The sequence below is a fragment of the Syngnathus leptorhynchus genome, chromosome 8, assembly GCF_054491065.1.
Source record: "Syngnathus leptorhynchus isolate UIUO chromosome 8, UIUO_Slep, whole genome shotgun sequence".
Lineage (NCBI taxonomy): Eukaryota > Metazoa > Chordata > Actinopteri > Syngnathiformes > Syngnathidae > Syngnathus > Syngnathus leptorhynchus.
In genome coordinates, this window is record NC_141202.1 from 9,883,373 (window position 1) to 9,898,838 (window position 15,466).

At 41.9% G+C, this 15,466-nt stretch overlaps 2 protein-coding genes and 1 long non-coding RNA gene across 6 annotated transcripts in view; 1 reads left to right on the forward strand and 2 right to left on the reverse strand.

Moving 5' to 3' along the window:
* LOC147052315 (teashirt homolog 1-like) overlaps window positions 1–9,680 on the reverse strand; it is a 30,925-nt gene extending 21,245 nt beyond the window's left edge. Inside the window, exons 1-3 of one of the 3 annotated variants that reach the window (XR_015066905.1) lie at window positions 9,226–9,680; window positions 8,487–9,025; window positions 731–8,234 (exon numbers count right to left, since the gene is read on the reverse strand). Coding sequence is in view for 2 of the 3 variants with exons in the window: in XM_085918176.1 (XP_085774302.1) it covers window positions 8,487–8,526 (40 nt within the window). In the remaining variant the exon portion in view is untranslated. Of the gene's footprint in view, window positions 1–730; window positions 8,235–8,486; window positions 9,026–9,225 lie in introns of those variants that run through there. The other 2 variants (XM_085918176.1, XM_085918174.1) reach the window with 2 other exon arrangements.
* A 554-nt stretch (window positions 9,681–10,234) lies between these two features.
* LOC147052316 (prostaglandin reductase 3-like) lies at window positions 10,235–13,759 on the forward strand. Its single transcript, XM_085919154.1, has 2 exons — window positions 10,235–10,940; window positions 12,647–13,759. Exons 1-2 carry the CDS (start codon window positions 10,651–10,653, stop codon window positions 13,575–13,577), a joined length of 1,221 nt encoding a protein of 406 aa, XP_085775280.1. The 5' UTR covers window positions 10,235–10,650; the 3' UTR covers window positions 13,578–13,759.
* Window positions 12,054–15,065, reverse strand: LOC147052317 (uncharacterized). Of its 2 annotated transcripts, none has more exons than XR_015066979.1 (3): window positions 14,841–15,065; window positions 14,481–14,612; window positions 12,054–13,552 (listed from the first exon to the last, which is right to left on the reverse strand). It is a non-coding gene; the product is annotated as an uncharacterized LOC147052317 (long non-coding RNA). The 2 variants fall into 2 exon arrangements; XR_015066978.1 differs by having other exon boundaries at window positions 14,828–15,065.
* Window positions 15,066–15,466: the final 401 nt, after the last annotated feature.

Here is a 15,466-nt window from a genome sequence, read left to right on the forward strand (position 1 = left end):
CACATGCTTGTTTACTTTTGGGGGGGGGGGGTCACCACCACTAGTATGCATCCCGTTAACAAGATGCCTCTGTGATCCATGGGGTAGTAACATACCCATGGAAACAACAAACAATGAATATGTGCATTTTCATTGTCACAATAAAAATATTACATTGTGAATCAACTTTTTTGTTTTTGTTTTTGCTAAACGGTTTGATTTCTCTGACAATCACCGCGAAAAGAGAAGAAAGTGAGGGAAGTGACTTGACAAGAGGGGCAGTGTGCTGTTGTTTGCAAAGCCAAAGGGAGCCGTGTAGGACCTCAAGGTCAGCTGATTAACAACACATTCACAAGCCAAAGTGGCGAGAAGGCAGAGAACTTGCTACATCGAGTCTGGCCCATTCCTGTGCTCCCAGTTGCGTGCATGCGCCTCAATTAATCACTGCAATCGTTACACTGTGGTAATACCAAAAACAATCTTGATGATCACAGGCACAAACAAAATTTCAAATTGCTATCATCCATCTCACCTGCCCCTACAGAATGAGGAAGGGGGTTCGAGGTGGATGAGTGATCCGCTCATTGCTCTCCCTTTCTGTTTTCTAAAGGCCTCGCCAGCCCCATGATAGTGAAAAATTAACAACAGGCAGCCAAATGGGTGAAGGCGCCAAGGAGATGGAATCAATGCACGGCATCTGCGGCAAGAGCAGCTATGTAAAACACTTGCCTTAAGTCAGCCGCATCCGGTTAATATTTAATCCCTCCATCTATCTCCACAAAGAGCATTTCCCTTTTAGCTTTAGCTGCCGTTTACTTTGATTACACACAAGCGTTTAGGGTGAGCGGGGGCAAAGCAAGAATGATAAGAGAGCATGCATGCTAAGTGATTTGCATGGGGAAAGGAATATTTTCAGGTCTGATAATCACTCCGAAACAGGCCATTGCCAGTTTCAGGCAAAAGAGAAGATATAGGCCGGAAGAAATAAAAATAAATAAATAATTGGAAAAAAAAAAAAAAAAAGACTCCGGTTTGTGATGGGGGCTGGGGGGGGAGTGATGCATAATAATGTAACTCTAAAAACATCCTGGATTCACTCAGATGGCTTCTTTTACTATAAAACACGAGATGCAATTAAAGTGGGAGTAGCAAAAAAAACAGCAATATCTGTGCGGAAAATTATTTCAAGAGAGTAAATCCAAAACTCACAACATGAACATGCAAATAAATCTTGTATTTCTGGACAATCTTCTGTACTAGCATTTGTTTTTATTTTTGTGCTGCCGTTTTTGCTTCTTGCTTCTACAAAGCAGCCTCGTGCTTATTCTGTATGGGAACTGAAAACAGTGTGTGCCAAAAGGTCAATACAATTTTGAAATGCACCAAACATATGTGATATGGTCTATAAGTGGGAATTAGAAAAAGTTATTTAAATTAATTTTTTCACACATACTGAAACCGCTATGGCCAAGTGTCTGCCACAGCAGAAATAACATTAGAGACGTAGAATATTGGCAGCTATGTGTTAAACCAACATAGTGGATATCTGGTAAGAAACATGTTAGTTACTCTGAAGCTGCAATTTGGAAGAATTCAACACATGACAACAGTACTACCGCTGATAGAAATTAAGCTCTCAGTATGATGTAACGCAGTTCTAAAGCCAGTGCAAATTACAACCATCTAATTGTTCCTTGAATTTCTCCCTGAGAGAGTCAATAAAACAGAACATTATTAAGTCAGCAAAAGCATTTGTTTATACTATTCTCGTGTTGTATCTCATCAAATAGTCTGAGATGCCAACCTATAGAAATTCCCTTGCAGAACATTTCATTTGAATGTCAGGAACATAAATTAATCATACATAGAGTAAAATATTTACTAAGATGATGATGAAGTTCAGTTGTGTCACTGCCCTTGTTTCTCATCGCTAACAGCAATCGGGGTTAGCCTCAAGTAATTACCTTTTGGCTATCACCGAATGTGTCTGGTACATAAGCGTTCATACTTTTAGTGGACCACATCGGTCGAACAATGACTAAAATGGGTTTGTTGTCAAATATTTAACTTGCAAATATTTACCAAGTATTTTCAGGATTATTTTTTTCAAATATTGAAATAATACTAATCTGTGTTACGGTCCTAACGAGCTGGCATTCAATGATTTCCACAACAAAATACGAAAACAGTTGCAGGTCATAATGTTGTGTTCATCTTATGTCACTGCCATGCCTGCATTTTTGCATTGTTTTTGGATAAATAAGCAGGAAAGGACACATGGAAAAAAAAAAAAAGGCCACTCTCACACCTTCGGTGACAGACAACGATCATCATAATCAAGCACGGTCAAGCATGCCGAGTCATTGATCAGCAAGCATCTGCTGCTGGCTGCTGTCTCAAAGAGGAAAAGGAGTGAGACTGCAACATCTATGACAAGACTGACAAGGGTAAAATGTTACTTTTCTCGCACCTATATCGACAGCTGGATGTGTGTGTGTGTGTGTGTGTGTGTGTGTGTGTGTGTGTGTGTGTGTGTGTGTGTGTGTGTGTGTGTGTGTGTGTGTGCGCACCCGTATGTCAGGGGAGGAGCTGGGAAGAATACAACTAAATGTGTGTGAGGAAGAAAATGGTGGGGGTGGGGGCATTTGGCCTGCAATAATTCTTAATTGACACCTGTCAGGATAATGGCGGCGGGCACAGCTGTTGGGGGAGAATTTGTCCATCGTCTCATTCTTCTGTCAGCTCTAATACACATCCTAAAAGCGGCACGTCCACCCTTTTCCCTGCCTGCCGACCTTAAGCCCCTATCTCACTGAGCAGCGAACAATTGCGACTTTTTTGTTGTTGTTGAAGGCAGCGAATGTTGCTTTCTCGTCAGGGTTCGTTCAAGGTCGCCGATGTTCACCAACAACGGCCTGCATTTTTTTTTGTTACAAGAAATTTCCTTACGACAAAAAAGCGGGGAAACTTGCTGTACAGGAGAGTGTAAAAGTGCAAGGAATAAAAAAAGGAAATAGGAAGTGCAGGGGTAAAAGGCGAGATAAGAGGTCCTTAAAAGAGGTGGGGGTGCGCAAGAGCGAACGAGAGAGAGAGAAGGGGGGGGGGCATTAGATGATGCAGAGGAGCATGCCGGGTTTGGGTGTCCCTGGATAGGACTCTTGTGAAGTGGGCCCATCTTGTTTGTCTTGTTTGTTTGTTGGCATCAAAGCCTCTCTCACTCCCCCTGCTTACTGATGTAATGAGTGGGTAAGCTCCATGTTGTTGTTGTTTTTTGCTTGCACTGAGGAATTCAAATACTTATTAGACAAAATATTCTGTAATTGCTCATCTTTTATTGATAGAAGCAACATGTTAAATTTGGCTCGAGCAGTCTTACGCATTGCCTCTTGCGCAGCCAATGCACTGATCAAGAGAGCAAATGTACCCTGCCTACAAAAATGTAACACTTTAGTTAAGAAAATTTTAGATGTCAAATTTTTGCGCCTTAAATCTTGCATGACTACTTCCTTCCAGCGATTCCCCGCTTGTCTTCCTCATGTCTTTAAATAATGCGCCGCAATGTTGCGATAAATTTGCCCTTAAATCTCACATTTCCTCGACTAAAAGAAATTCACCCTCAAAGCGCTGATAACAGCATGCGTGCATTTATCAGAAGTTTTGATCCCATCTTAATGTCACTAAACAAAAAGACTTCACTGCGACTGCTTTCTGCTGCGACATTATAAAATTAACAATAAATAATAATCATTCAGAAATTTTAAAAAAATTCGACGGAAATCAGGAAAAAAACTTCATTGTCAGCTCAGTCCCGGAAGGCAGCTTTCTATCCGTGTTAAAGTTCATTCTCTCATTCTTTTTCGGATCCCATGACTTGTTGCTGTTTTTATGCACTGCGAGGCAAGCAACAAAGCACATCTGGCTACTTTACTGATATCATTTCCCATCATACTAAGCCACCTGCATAGTAACCTCCCATGGAGCTGGCTTCACTTTAATCATTAGGTAGATGTGTGTGTGCGCGTGTGTGGTGGTCTGCGTGCATGCATCTATTTCAGTGTGCGTAAAGTGCAGCAAGGACAACACAACCCGTTCTGATGGGAGAGTGCCCTCGGGGCATGTCTGGTTAAGGATGCCCTGAAACAAGGTGGTCTCTGCATATCCTGGTCTTTTACTTCCTTATCTATGAAAGTACACCATGTTTAAACCTCCCTAATAGCGGCTATTAGTCATACGTAATCGATACTATACTGTTGCAGCAGGTATTGAGAACACTCATCTCAAACTGTGCACAGTTGCGAGCACAGATGAGACATAAACCAACAGACCAAGAGTCTTAGTGACATGAAAGTAGCCTTTAAATGGACCAAATTAAACAATTTGTGAGATGGCCCATGAGGAAAAATTGCTATTGATATATCCAATCAATGCCACATGCTAACAGAAATTCTGCCCTAACTATAGTAACCTTGAGCTGAGTCCGAATAACACACACACACACACACACACACACACACACACACACACACACACACACACACACGCTGACTACGAGGGAATGCCTCAAACACACACAGTAAAAACTAAAATGGAAATAGAAGGGGTTGCTGTGGATCAATGTGTTTTCCAGCTCCCCTTTTGATTGTGGGGAGTGAACAGATTTGACAGACTGAGGTGTTAAATGTGAAAGCTACTTTTCTAAGGTTGTTTTTGTGCTCCAGTAGGGAAACAAAAAAAAAAAGAGATGAGGTGTGTGTGTGTGTGTAGTGTCTTTGAAAATGGGTCCTCCTGCAGAGGATGACTAACATGGTATGGTTACAATTACACCCGTTCAAGTTATTCATTCCAGGAAAACTAACACCGGTACGTGCTCAGATACACTCTCTCTAACAGTTACACTCTTGAAATGGATTTGTTTACGCTCTCAATTTCACATATAGAAGTAATTTTTATCTTTGATTTTGACACAATTGTTTTTTTAAAATACGGTGTTATCCTTAGAACGATATTTGACAATTTTGGAGGTGGGGTGAAAAAAATGCCAGTTCTATATTTTTTTAAAACTGGGGAACAAGCACACCTCGAGATGACACACTCCGTGGGACAACGGTTTAGACAGAAAGGCGGTGGGGCACATAAATCCGGGCATACTGTTGATTTCAGGGGGAGAATATCACATAACAGTATCATCAAGTAAGAGCACAAAGGTCGCTGTGTAATCTTAGCTACCCCGAGCATGCAAAATCATTAATCCCTGGGCACAGCAAGCCTCCAGCTGGGAATAAACTGGAGGCCTTCAGCGAGGCAGCGACAGAACTGAGGCGGGACGCCCTTTTTTTTTTTCCCCCTCCAACTTTCACACAGCCAAAATATTTTGATGTGGCCGTGATTTAATCCGAGGAGCGCAACATGCGCTAAAGTGTAAACACGTCTACGGAATGCCTTATTTTAAGAGGGTTCACAAGAGGCTTATACATGAAGAAGCTGGAAGTGGTCATTAATACAAAAAGGAAAACTTCTGCAACAGTTGGGAATGCTCCATCCGCTCACTTTTTTTTTTAAGGAAAACGTTTCATTCCACTTTTAATTACAGAAATACATTTGAAGTGAAATAATGTTAAGGAAAAGAAGTAGAAATAAAATGTGGTTCGCCGTCGTTGCTTCAACATGCTTATTACTAGGTTATAGGAGGGGTTGGCGGTGAGTGTGGCGAGGGCTTACTAAAGGTCATTAACTGGCATTGTCTCCTGACGTGATTAGTCAGGTAGCAAAGTCCATTTGTCACCTGCACAGGCAAATTGAGTTGGTGCTGCACTAGGGGCTATGGGGACTGTATAATATCAGCTTGATTACATCAAGGCAGCTGCGGACTTGACACCTTACTGAATTTGTCAGCATTAATCGTTAGGGCCTGTCACAAATCCATCAGCAGCACAGATAATTAGGGCTCTCTCTAATGAAGCCGACGGGTATAGCAACCTTTCCCCCCTCTGGATGCACGCACACACACACACACACACACACACACACGTACGTTTATAATTACCATCAGAAGCCACATAAATAAAAAAATGTAAAAAATCTATTTCTCTTACTCATCGGCATCCTTTTAAGTTGAATATTACCCTTAGTAAAAGACAGCATCAATCTTTTTTGTTATTCTGCTTTCTTTCCTTTCAGTAAAGTCGCTCAATTATACAGGTCTATAAATTTGATAACAGCGCACACAAAAGTAAGGAAATTATTATTGTCGCCATACTTTTTCGTGCAAAAAACATTCTTTGTATCGGAGTTATTTTCAAATAAAACAGAAATAATACTGAGAGCGTAGTATCGCCTATTTATGGCCAGTTTAGTGGATTTACAAAAATTACCCAGTTTAAAAAAGTATCTATCTGGTATTTTAAATTTTAACAAATGTGTTTCATAAAATTTTTTAAAAAGCAACAAAAAATATTAACTGTAAAACAGGATGAATATTAATAGAGTCTATAAATCACCAGGTTAGAGTGTCACAATAATATTCTGCAATAATAATTTCATCACCTGGCAAACTATCAAAAAAAAAAAAAATGCTGATAATAAACATATTAAAAACTTTAAAAAAAAAACACATTTAAGAGTTCTTACATTGTGATATATACACTGATATTTGTTTTGAACTTTTTGGCTCTGATTTATGTCTGAACTTAAGCGCTTTCCTTGCTGTACTAAGAGGTAGCCATAGGGCACTATTTGGCCTCATGTTAGTGTAGTGTGTGTGTGTGCGCCTGCATGAGTGTGTGTGTGTGTGTGTGTGTGTGTGTGTGTGTGTGTGTGTGTGTGTGTGTGTGTGTGTCGTATATTAGTTATATGATGCGATTTGGATCATGGCAGAGTGAGCGGGTGCTACTTTGCACGACTGTCGAGTTGATGGGAGAATAGAAAACATCCTATATGCCAAGTTGTGATGGACCATTACAACAGATGATGGCACTCAGTGGACAATGTGATGGATCAATGGGGTGTGTGATATGAACGGGAGGGAGTGCGGGGAATGGTGGGGTCAAAGAGATGTCATGTTTTCATGCAGAGGGCTAATGAGAGTCACTCTGATTCCAACAAGGGTGACCTTTTCCAGAGGGGGTATTTTATTGAAATAACCAAACCTCCGACACACGCACGTGCACTCGAGAGAGAGAAAAAGTCTACCTGAAAATCTGGATCTGAGTATTTTCCACACAATCTGGGTTTGAATTCACGCGAGCGCGGCTTTGCTCGAAAGGGCAGAGAAAAATAAGTCGACCGTGAGCACCGGTTGCACGTTTTCGACTCCTCCACATCCTCCTCCTCAACATCACCAGCAGCAGCTCTACGCTTAAAAAGATAAAACCTGCCGAGTTCAAAGTCTTCGGCGGCTGGCCCTCCTCTTCGACCCGCTTTGCACCTCATATTTCAAAATCTCTTTAAAATTCTGTAACTGTCTTTTGTTCATTCCAGTTGTTAATGCCTAACTTCAAAGAGTCAGCCTCATTAGCACAGAGGTAGAAACCCCTGTCACTCATTTACATTTGTTTAAAGGCTGCAGGGAGACGAAAGGGGGAAAGGGGGGAGTCCAGATCCAAACCACTAGAAGTCAATGGTGTCAGCTCTCTGCCAACACCTGGGTTTATCAGCTGGCCACACAGTAAATATTAGACTCCCCTTCGGCGCTGGATATCGATTCCGATACCACACTGAGTCTTGGCGAGGATGTAAGGTGAATTTGGATGGGAATAAAAAAAATGAATAAAAAAAAACCCACAGCATTTCTTAGTGACAAAAAGACTGCTTGATGTGACAGAAATGTGTTTGTTTACGTGCATTTGTACAATTAATCATGCAGCACGCACACCATACTTTCTTTTCATTTGACTTTGCTCCCTTAATTTTCTCGTCGTGAATCAAAACTTTTTCTGATCCTTGCTGAGCCAACAGAGGGGTTGAACGTTAAACCTGACAGTGTGCCTGTCTTAACAGAGGAATTTGTTGAAGTTTATCAGGTATGAACAGATCAGAGAGAGCCACGTGACAGGCGATCAATCATCGGTCAAATGAAGGATGGCAATCCTCTAATAAATTGTAAAAAAAAAAGAAAAAAAAAAAAAGAAAAGAGACGTCACTTGCCAGTTCCCCCCTTTCATTCCCACTCAACATTACTCACTCTTGGACCTCAAAAGCTTCCTTTTATTCCCCCAAAACAGGGACATTCTGTTCAATTTTCCATCTCTAAAACGTCCCTGTCAATGAATAATCAAAATGGATTAACGTACAGAAACGCGTGTCATCTCTGTAATTATACACCAATAACAAAAGTAGGGGTCTGGAGAGGGGTAGGGACATTATGAAAATAAATGTAAATAAACAGTTAAATCGTGTGATTTTAGCATGCAGCACAATCAAAATAATGCAATGTTAAATAAATAGACTACATGAATGAATATAAAATAAGTACAGTATTTCGCGAGTGGGGAGAAAGGGGCGGGTGATACCTGCTGATCGGCGCGGCTCTTGCTGCTTTCTCCTCGGCATAGTGACCGTCAGCCTCCACAATGTTTCTCATGCAGAAATTACAAAGAACTCGAGACTTGTCAGTGGTGAAGAATCATCCCTTTTTGGTGGGAGAGCGTTTTGATCTCGGAGCTGAAAATGTCAGTCTTCTTTTTCACACTGGCAGATATTTTTAGACGTAATAGCTGGATCGGCTCCAGCGACGTGGAGCTCAAAAATTACGAACGGATTGGAGCAGCTCGGGAGACCTTCATGTCCATCAAATATCATCTTCCTTCATCTCCTTCGTGGCTGGATCGGAAAGAGGTCGAAAGCCAAAGTTTGCAGTTCGCTTAGGCTTGTTAAAAAAAAAAAAAAATCCACAATCTTCAATGTCTTTGAATGGAGCGAGTTTGCTGCACTTTTTACGCACGACAAAACTAAAACAATAAATAAAGCAAACAAATAAATCCGACGTGAAAGTCACGCACACTTCTTGATAACAAAACGAACCCCTGCAGTTTCGTCCGAAGCCAGAACCCTAAAAGAGAGGGTGATAAAAAGACACACAGGCATTAGATGGGTTAATGTCAATTCCGTCACCACTACGCCAGTTCAGCCCGCCCGGATCCAGCCTCACGCGTCCGGCGGAGACTTTTCCTCCTTCTCGTTCAAACCACTTTCTTTCGGCGTGAGGAAAAAAAATAATAATAATAACCACCGATTGTCTTGCGCTCTTACCTACACTCTAGGAGTGGTGCAAACGATCGCTCGTTGCATCTCGAGGACAGAGTCGCATTTTGGGGGGCGGCTGTTTGATGCGGCGAGAAGGAAAGAATCACTTGAGAGGCGAACAAGACGCATCCAAAGCTTTCGCCAACAACACATCAGATCGACATGGACTACTAACACGTTTGTCTCTTAAAAGAACGAGGGGGACAAACGAGGGAGGGGGCTACTCCGGCGACAGATCCGAGCTTTTTTCCCCTCTTAAAAAAAAAAAAAAGTCAAAATTGAAACACGACGGATCCAGAAGCTGTTTCAGACATTCTCAACTGATAGACAGACGCATCGAGTGGCTTTTCCTGCTACATTTTTACTCCTCCCCTTCTCCACAAGCGTCACCCCTGACAGAGGAGGCTACCTGTCAATCTTTTTAATTGTCTTGTCCCCTTACCCAACCAACTCTCTCTCTCTCTCTCTCTCTCTCTCTCTCTCTCTCTCTCTCTCTCTCTCTCTCTCTCTCTCTCTCTCTCTCTCTCTCTCTCTCTCTCTCTCTCTCTCTCTCTCTCTCGCTCTCTCTCCCCCTCTCTCTCTCTCCCTTTCTTTTTCTCTCGCTCGCCCTCCCTGTCCGCTTTGCTGTAAAAAGGAAACCCAACAATAGCAACCCATCAGATTCTCATGTTGCCATGAAAAGCACACAAACAAGAACCTTGAAGCACACTGAAATATTAAAACTACGTCCGCGTTATTTTACTTTGAAGAAAATTAAAGTACAAAAGCGACGCAGCCTGAGTTGGAAATTCAGTGACTGAAATGTGTTACGCGACTGTCATTAAAACAAATTGACCTCCCCCAAAAAAGATAACATCTGCCCATTCAATTTGCTGTCCAAGTTAAGGTTACAGGTGTACTACTCTGCATGCAAACACGTCATTTTCAACACGTTGCTTGACCTATAAACGCGCTACGCTCTTTTAAAAAAAAATATATATATATTATTCGAGTGTTGAATGTGAACACGGGAGTCACGCTGTTATTATTTTTTATTGAAGAAACGGAGAATAGGATGTGTTGGGAAGCGGGGACTGATTTGTTTCACCTTACTAGGAAGTGAGTGTCGCGTCCGGGAAGAAGAGGAAAGGGGAGGGACTCCAGCGACGCCGACTAGCGTGTGTGGGTCGCTGCTGTGCTTCTCTCTCCTCCGAGGCTTCGCCTCAGCCAAACGTTTTGTGTTAAATACTCCACATATGGAGGGAGACGCTTTTGCGTAAGCAAACGAGAGTCGCGCTACGCGGTAACCGTTATGTTTGTGCACGGTTCAAAGCAACATAATGGGCTCGTTTGAGCGGGGCTGGGCCTCTGTATTGTACGCGGATAGGACGAGCTTTTAGCAGGCTAACGCCACCTCAAGTTGCCCGTGAACTTTGCCACATTTAGGGGGCAATGTCCAGCCCGATGTGGACGAAAAGTGCTCGGAAGGCGTTTTTGTTTTCACTCGTCGGTTCGAGAAGAAGAGGCAACGATTTACTTTCTGGACTTCTTCCGGTTCCGAGACGCCCCATCATCGATATGTCCTACTCGGCTCACTTCATTGATTTTAAAGGATCCTCCATAGCGAGCAGTATGAAAAAGGTGATCGTAAACAAGCTGAGCCCAAATTTTAGAGAAGCCGCTTCGGTGCAAACTGTTCTGGTTCCTACACCCGCAGACGCAGACTTGCTCGTCCGAAATCGGTAAGTTGTCATTTTCTGCACGTTTTGAATAAAGATCACAATCGTGTTCTCCCACTATGTGTGTTATTGTGATGTGTTTGCAAGTTGTAAATAAAAGAATCGGCTTTAGCCCTACTTGCCTCGTTTTCATGCAGCCATGTCCACCAGAAGCAGCAATCATCCACATCATAAGATGGCAAAATACGTGAGGAATAAGAGCTGTACTGTAATTCCAAGTTCCGCCCTCTCTGCATTTGTCTATCAATCCATCTCGGCATCTCCCCCTCTCTTTCTCCCTCTCCCTCCCTCTCTGTCTTCATGTTTGTCTACGTCACCAACCTGTGAATACAAAGTCATGGGGGGCCCACTGGTACCACCAGCACATGTGATGAGAGAGGAGATGTGCAGCACTGTCTTTTCAACTATTCAAAGGAGCAGAATACTGGCCACTGTACTTCTGGGCGATTTAAACACAATTCCCAACTATCTGGTTATTAAGAGGTTAGGATTAAACGTAAGAGTTTTAAGTTAGAAATCCTACTGGATGCAATACTTTAAAATACAATATGATTTGTATTCGATATGCATGCTTGACCAGAGGTTTTATGTTAAACACACCTTTTATAGTCCGCTTAGGTTTTATATTGTGGCATTTACGGCCCAGTAAATTGTAGTTTTGCACCAGTCTGAGTGAAGATCATATTATAGCCTACAGGATGGTGATTATTTGCTTGTAAACTAAGACCTTTGACCATCAGATACTTTGCGCTTGTTGATCACGTCGGCGTTACAGTTCTGTATCTCAGATGTTTTAATTTCAGCAAACCGAGTAAAAAGCACATCAAGGCTTTTTTCAGCAAATATAAATACACTGGTCTTATCTGTCACAAATATGAATCACGCAGAAATATGACTTGTCCAATAATTATGTAATACACACTGAAAATATTTGCACACAAATAAAAACTTGCATAGCAGCAATCTGAGACAATAATGGAAGTGTATCAATTCTCAAATCTCTTTTTTTACATTTCAACCTTTATCAGGGTGATTGCCTACAATTCCGTATGAAATCAAAACAAGATGTTTAATTTTACTTTTTAAAGTTTAGTATTTTAAGGACTATCCAATTATAGTCGTGAGAGACAGGATTAAGGCTGTACAATTGAGTTTACTCTTAAATAGATTGGAAAGTCAGTACCGCACTTATTTATTTGACCCCATGTCCCCTCTTGTATTTTCCGTTTTGTCTGTGGTACTCGTTTTATTTTGAATTTGCAATCAAGTTATTCAATCACTTTGACCCATCCCTAGCCTAAGGAAGTATTATCAGCATACTTTCTATGCACAGTAATGAGACCTAAATGCTGATCTAAAAGACAGTAAGACAGTTTATTTATTCAACTCCTCCATCTCACATGTTTCATTCCATCATGTTGCAGATGATGAAGAGTCATCTTTGTGTTGCTCCAACTATGTATGCTTTTGAAAATGCAGTCTGTTATGGGTGTCTGAAGGCAATGATTCATGATATCACGCATTGTGTTGTGTCATACAAGAATTTCCTGTCAGTGGAGATTGCAGCTCTTTACAAAAGAAAAAGCGGATTGTTTCTAGAACAAATCCAACTATAGAAGTTTCTAGATGGATCGACGTATTGACCGTTTTGTCTCATCTTTCATCCTAAATGTGTGTCCACCCCCCCCCCCCCCCCCATTGTCTTTCAGCTTTGTGGGGATTAACGCCTCCGATATCAATTATTCAGCAGGCCGTTATGACCCGACTGTGCAACCTCCCTTCGATGCCGGATTTGAGGGTATCGGTGAGGTTGTCGGCCTCGGTCTCAGCGCCAGCTCCCGCTGCACCGTCGGGGACACAGTGGCCTACTTCAGCAGCGGCGCCTTCGCTGAGTACACCGTGGTTCCCGCCAAGGAAAGCGTGCCTGTCCCTTCGGCAAAGCCCGAGTTCCTCACCCTGCTCGTCAGCGGCGCTACCGCCTACATTGCCTTGAAGCGTCTAGGGGACCTGGCCAAGGGCGAGACAGTTCTCGTCACTGCGGCCGCGGGAGGAACGGGACAGTTTGCGGTGCAGTTTGCCAAACAGGCCGGCTGTCATGTGATCGGGACCTGCTCGTCCAATGAGAAAGCAGGTTTCCTTAGGTCTATTGGGTGTGACAGGCCAATTAACTACAAAGCGGAGGATTTGGCCAAGACCTTGAAGACAGAGTACCCACAAGGCATTGACGTGGTTTATGAATCAGTCGGGGGCAGCACTTTTGAACTGGCAATTAACTGTTTGGCTAAAAAAGGCCGACTAATAGTCATTGGCTTCATCTCAGGTTACCAGTCTGCGTCAGGAATCCCCCAGTTCAGAGGGGCTACTCTACCTGTCAAGCTTCTCCAGAAGTCTGCAAGCATTCGCGGATTCTTCCTTCCTCACTTCATCAGCGACTACAGGGAGGCTCTGACTCGTATGATGCAGATGTTTGCTATGGGCAAGCTCACGTGCGAGGTGGATTATGGGGATTTGGCCCAAGAAGGGAGGTTTGTCGGCCTGGAGTCAGTCTTCAGAGCCGTGGACTACATGTATGCAGGGAAGAACCTCGGCAAGGTGGTGGTCGAAGTGGCACCTCCCTGTAATTCAAATAGTAAACTGTAAATGGTTTTTGCCAGAGAAAAAATCTACTTTCACTTTAAAATCATCCGCAATGCAAATATGACCCGTAATGAGCAAAACTGGCAATGGTGATTTTGCCAAATTAATAAATCAGCTATGCAAAACAACTGTGATACATATGTATGCTTAATTTTGTAATGCCAAATAAAAAAAGGTTATTGCAATTTGAAGTGTTTGGTCAGTTGGAAGATATTTCTTTGCACAATCAGAATCCGACATCAGAAGAAAAAAAAAAGGAATTTGCATTTAAAAATCTTGCCTAAACTTATAAATCTAACTTCTATTTCAGTTGGCGCTGCAAAATGATCCCAGTGTTTAATGTTCAGACCCGCTTTCACTCATTTCAGACCAGATGCCTTCACTCCGCTACCTTTTAGCGCTCTCCAGCACTTCATCCACCATAAATGTTTTATAGACTTCATTGTTTGTCTTTTAGGGGCTTACGTGGAAATGTCAAAAGTGAATACTGCTCCAGGTGTGCCTGATATTTTATTGCCCGTGTAGCTGACAGAAACACAATCCAAACAATCAATCTTTGCCTTCACATGCCCCAAAGCTGCGCGTAATAATAAAAAAGTGTCAATTTAACTAGTAGTCAAACTTGAAATTGCTGTTTGTACTACAAAAATATCCCCACGCAAAGAAAATAAAAAAAAGAATGTTACTGTACCCTACTTACACTTTGATATTTGTCATTTGTATTGTTTATGGCAATAAAGCAAACATTCTAGGTGCTATTTCTGCATGAGGGGCCTACCTATTTTCAAATGTAATTAGGTCACACTTGGAGACTTTTAAAAAGTTTTTGAGCCTTTTTCCAAAGAATTTAGAAATTAAAGACAATGAAATGACATAAGATGGCTGTAGCCTTAATATACCACCGACATGTTATTTCCTCATCCAGGTGGCCGCTCACAATACAACCCAGTGTGATATACTATACAGGTGTGACCCAGCACGCACGGTGGCTAGCTTCACCAGATGGGACAGGAAATCACAAACACACCCAGCCAAACTCTGCGGAGTAAATCAGGGGGAAACAGGTACATTCAAATTAGGCATTGCAATTGTTGCTTCCTGGAACTCTAAGAACATTTACAAGTGCATGCATAATTATCAATTCAAAGTTGATCTCTCTTCTTATTGGGGTAAAGTGTATAATTAAGGTACAAGTGAAACCGAATAAGTTGATCAAAAACACAAGCGGATGATCATTTAATTATCACACTCACCTCAGGAACACACCTGTTGTTTCAGCATTATGGAATAAAAAAAAAAACAGCGACAAAAGGTGAGAGGGGAGATGATGGCGATGCACATGGATGTTTAGATAAATTTAGCATGCTTGGCTGCTGTTTGCATCTATGTTGCATGGCAATGAGGAGGCCAGGTTTAGCAACTCTTCAATTAACAGGAGAAGCCTTGTCTTTGCGTCCTCCAGGGCCCACCTGTACCTCGGCTGATTAGTGAGCAGTCACAGCCCCAATTAGAGAACACAGGAACCTGGAGAGACAACACTTTATTTAATTGGATTGTGTTGCAGAAAGAGGTTTCTTACTGGCTACATAGGGAAGTAACCTGGAACTGCTGGGAGTAAACAAGGCATTAAAGACTGCAATAATCTTCTTAAGAGAGTTTTGGTACAATGGTGAAGCTGTGTTTATTGATTCTCACTTATAAATGTTGTGCTACTACCCATAGAAGAATTAAGTTCATTATAGCTAATGAAAACTCGCAAAAACACTAATTGAAAGAGTCTTTCAAATGAAATAAGTGTTTAAAAAAGATAACATTAACATTTTTAAAACAAAGAATAGAGTGAAAATATTCTTATAGTTTATTACGCAACATTTAGTGAATTTTTTTTAAAA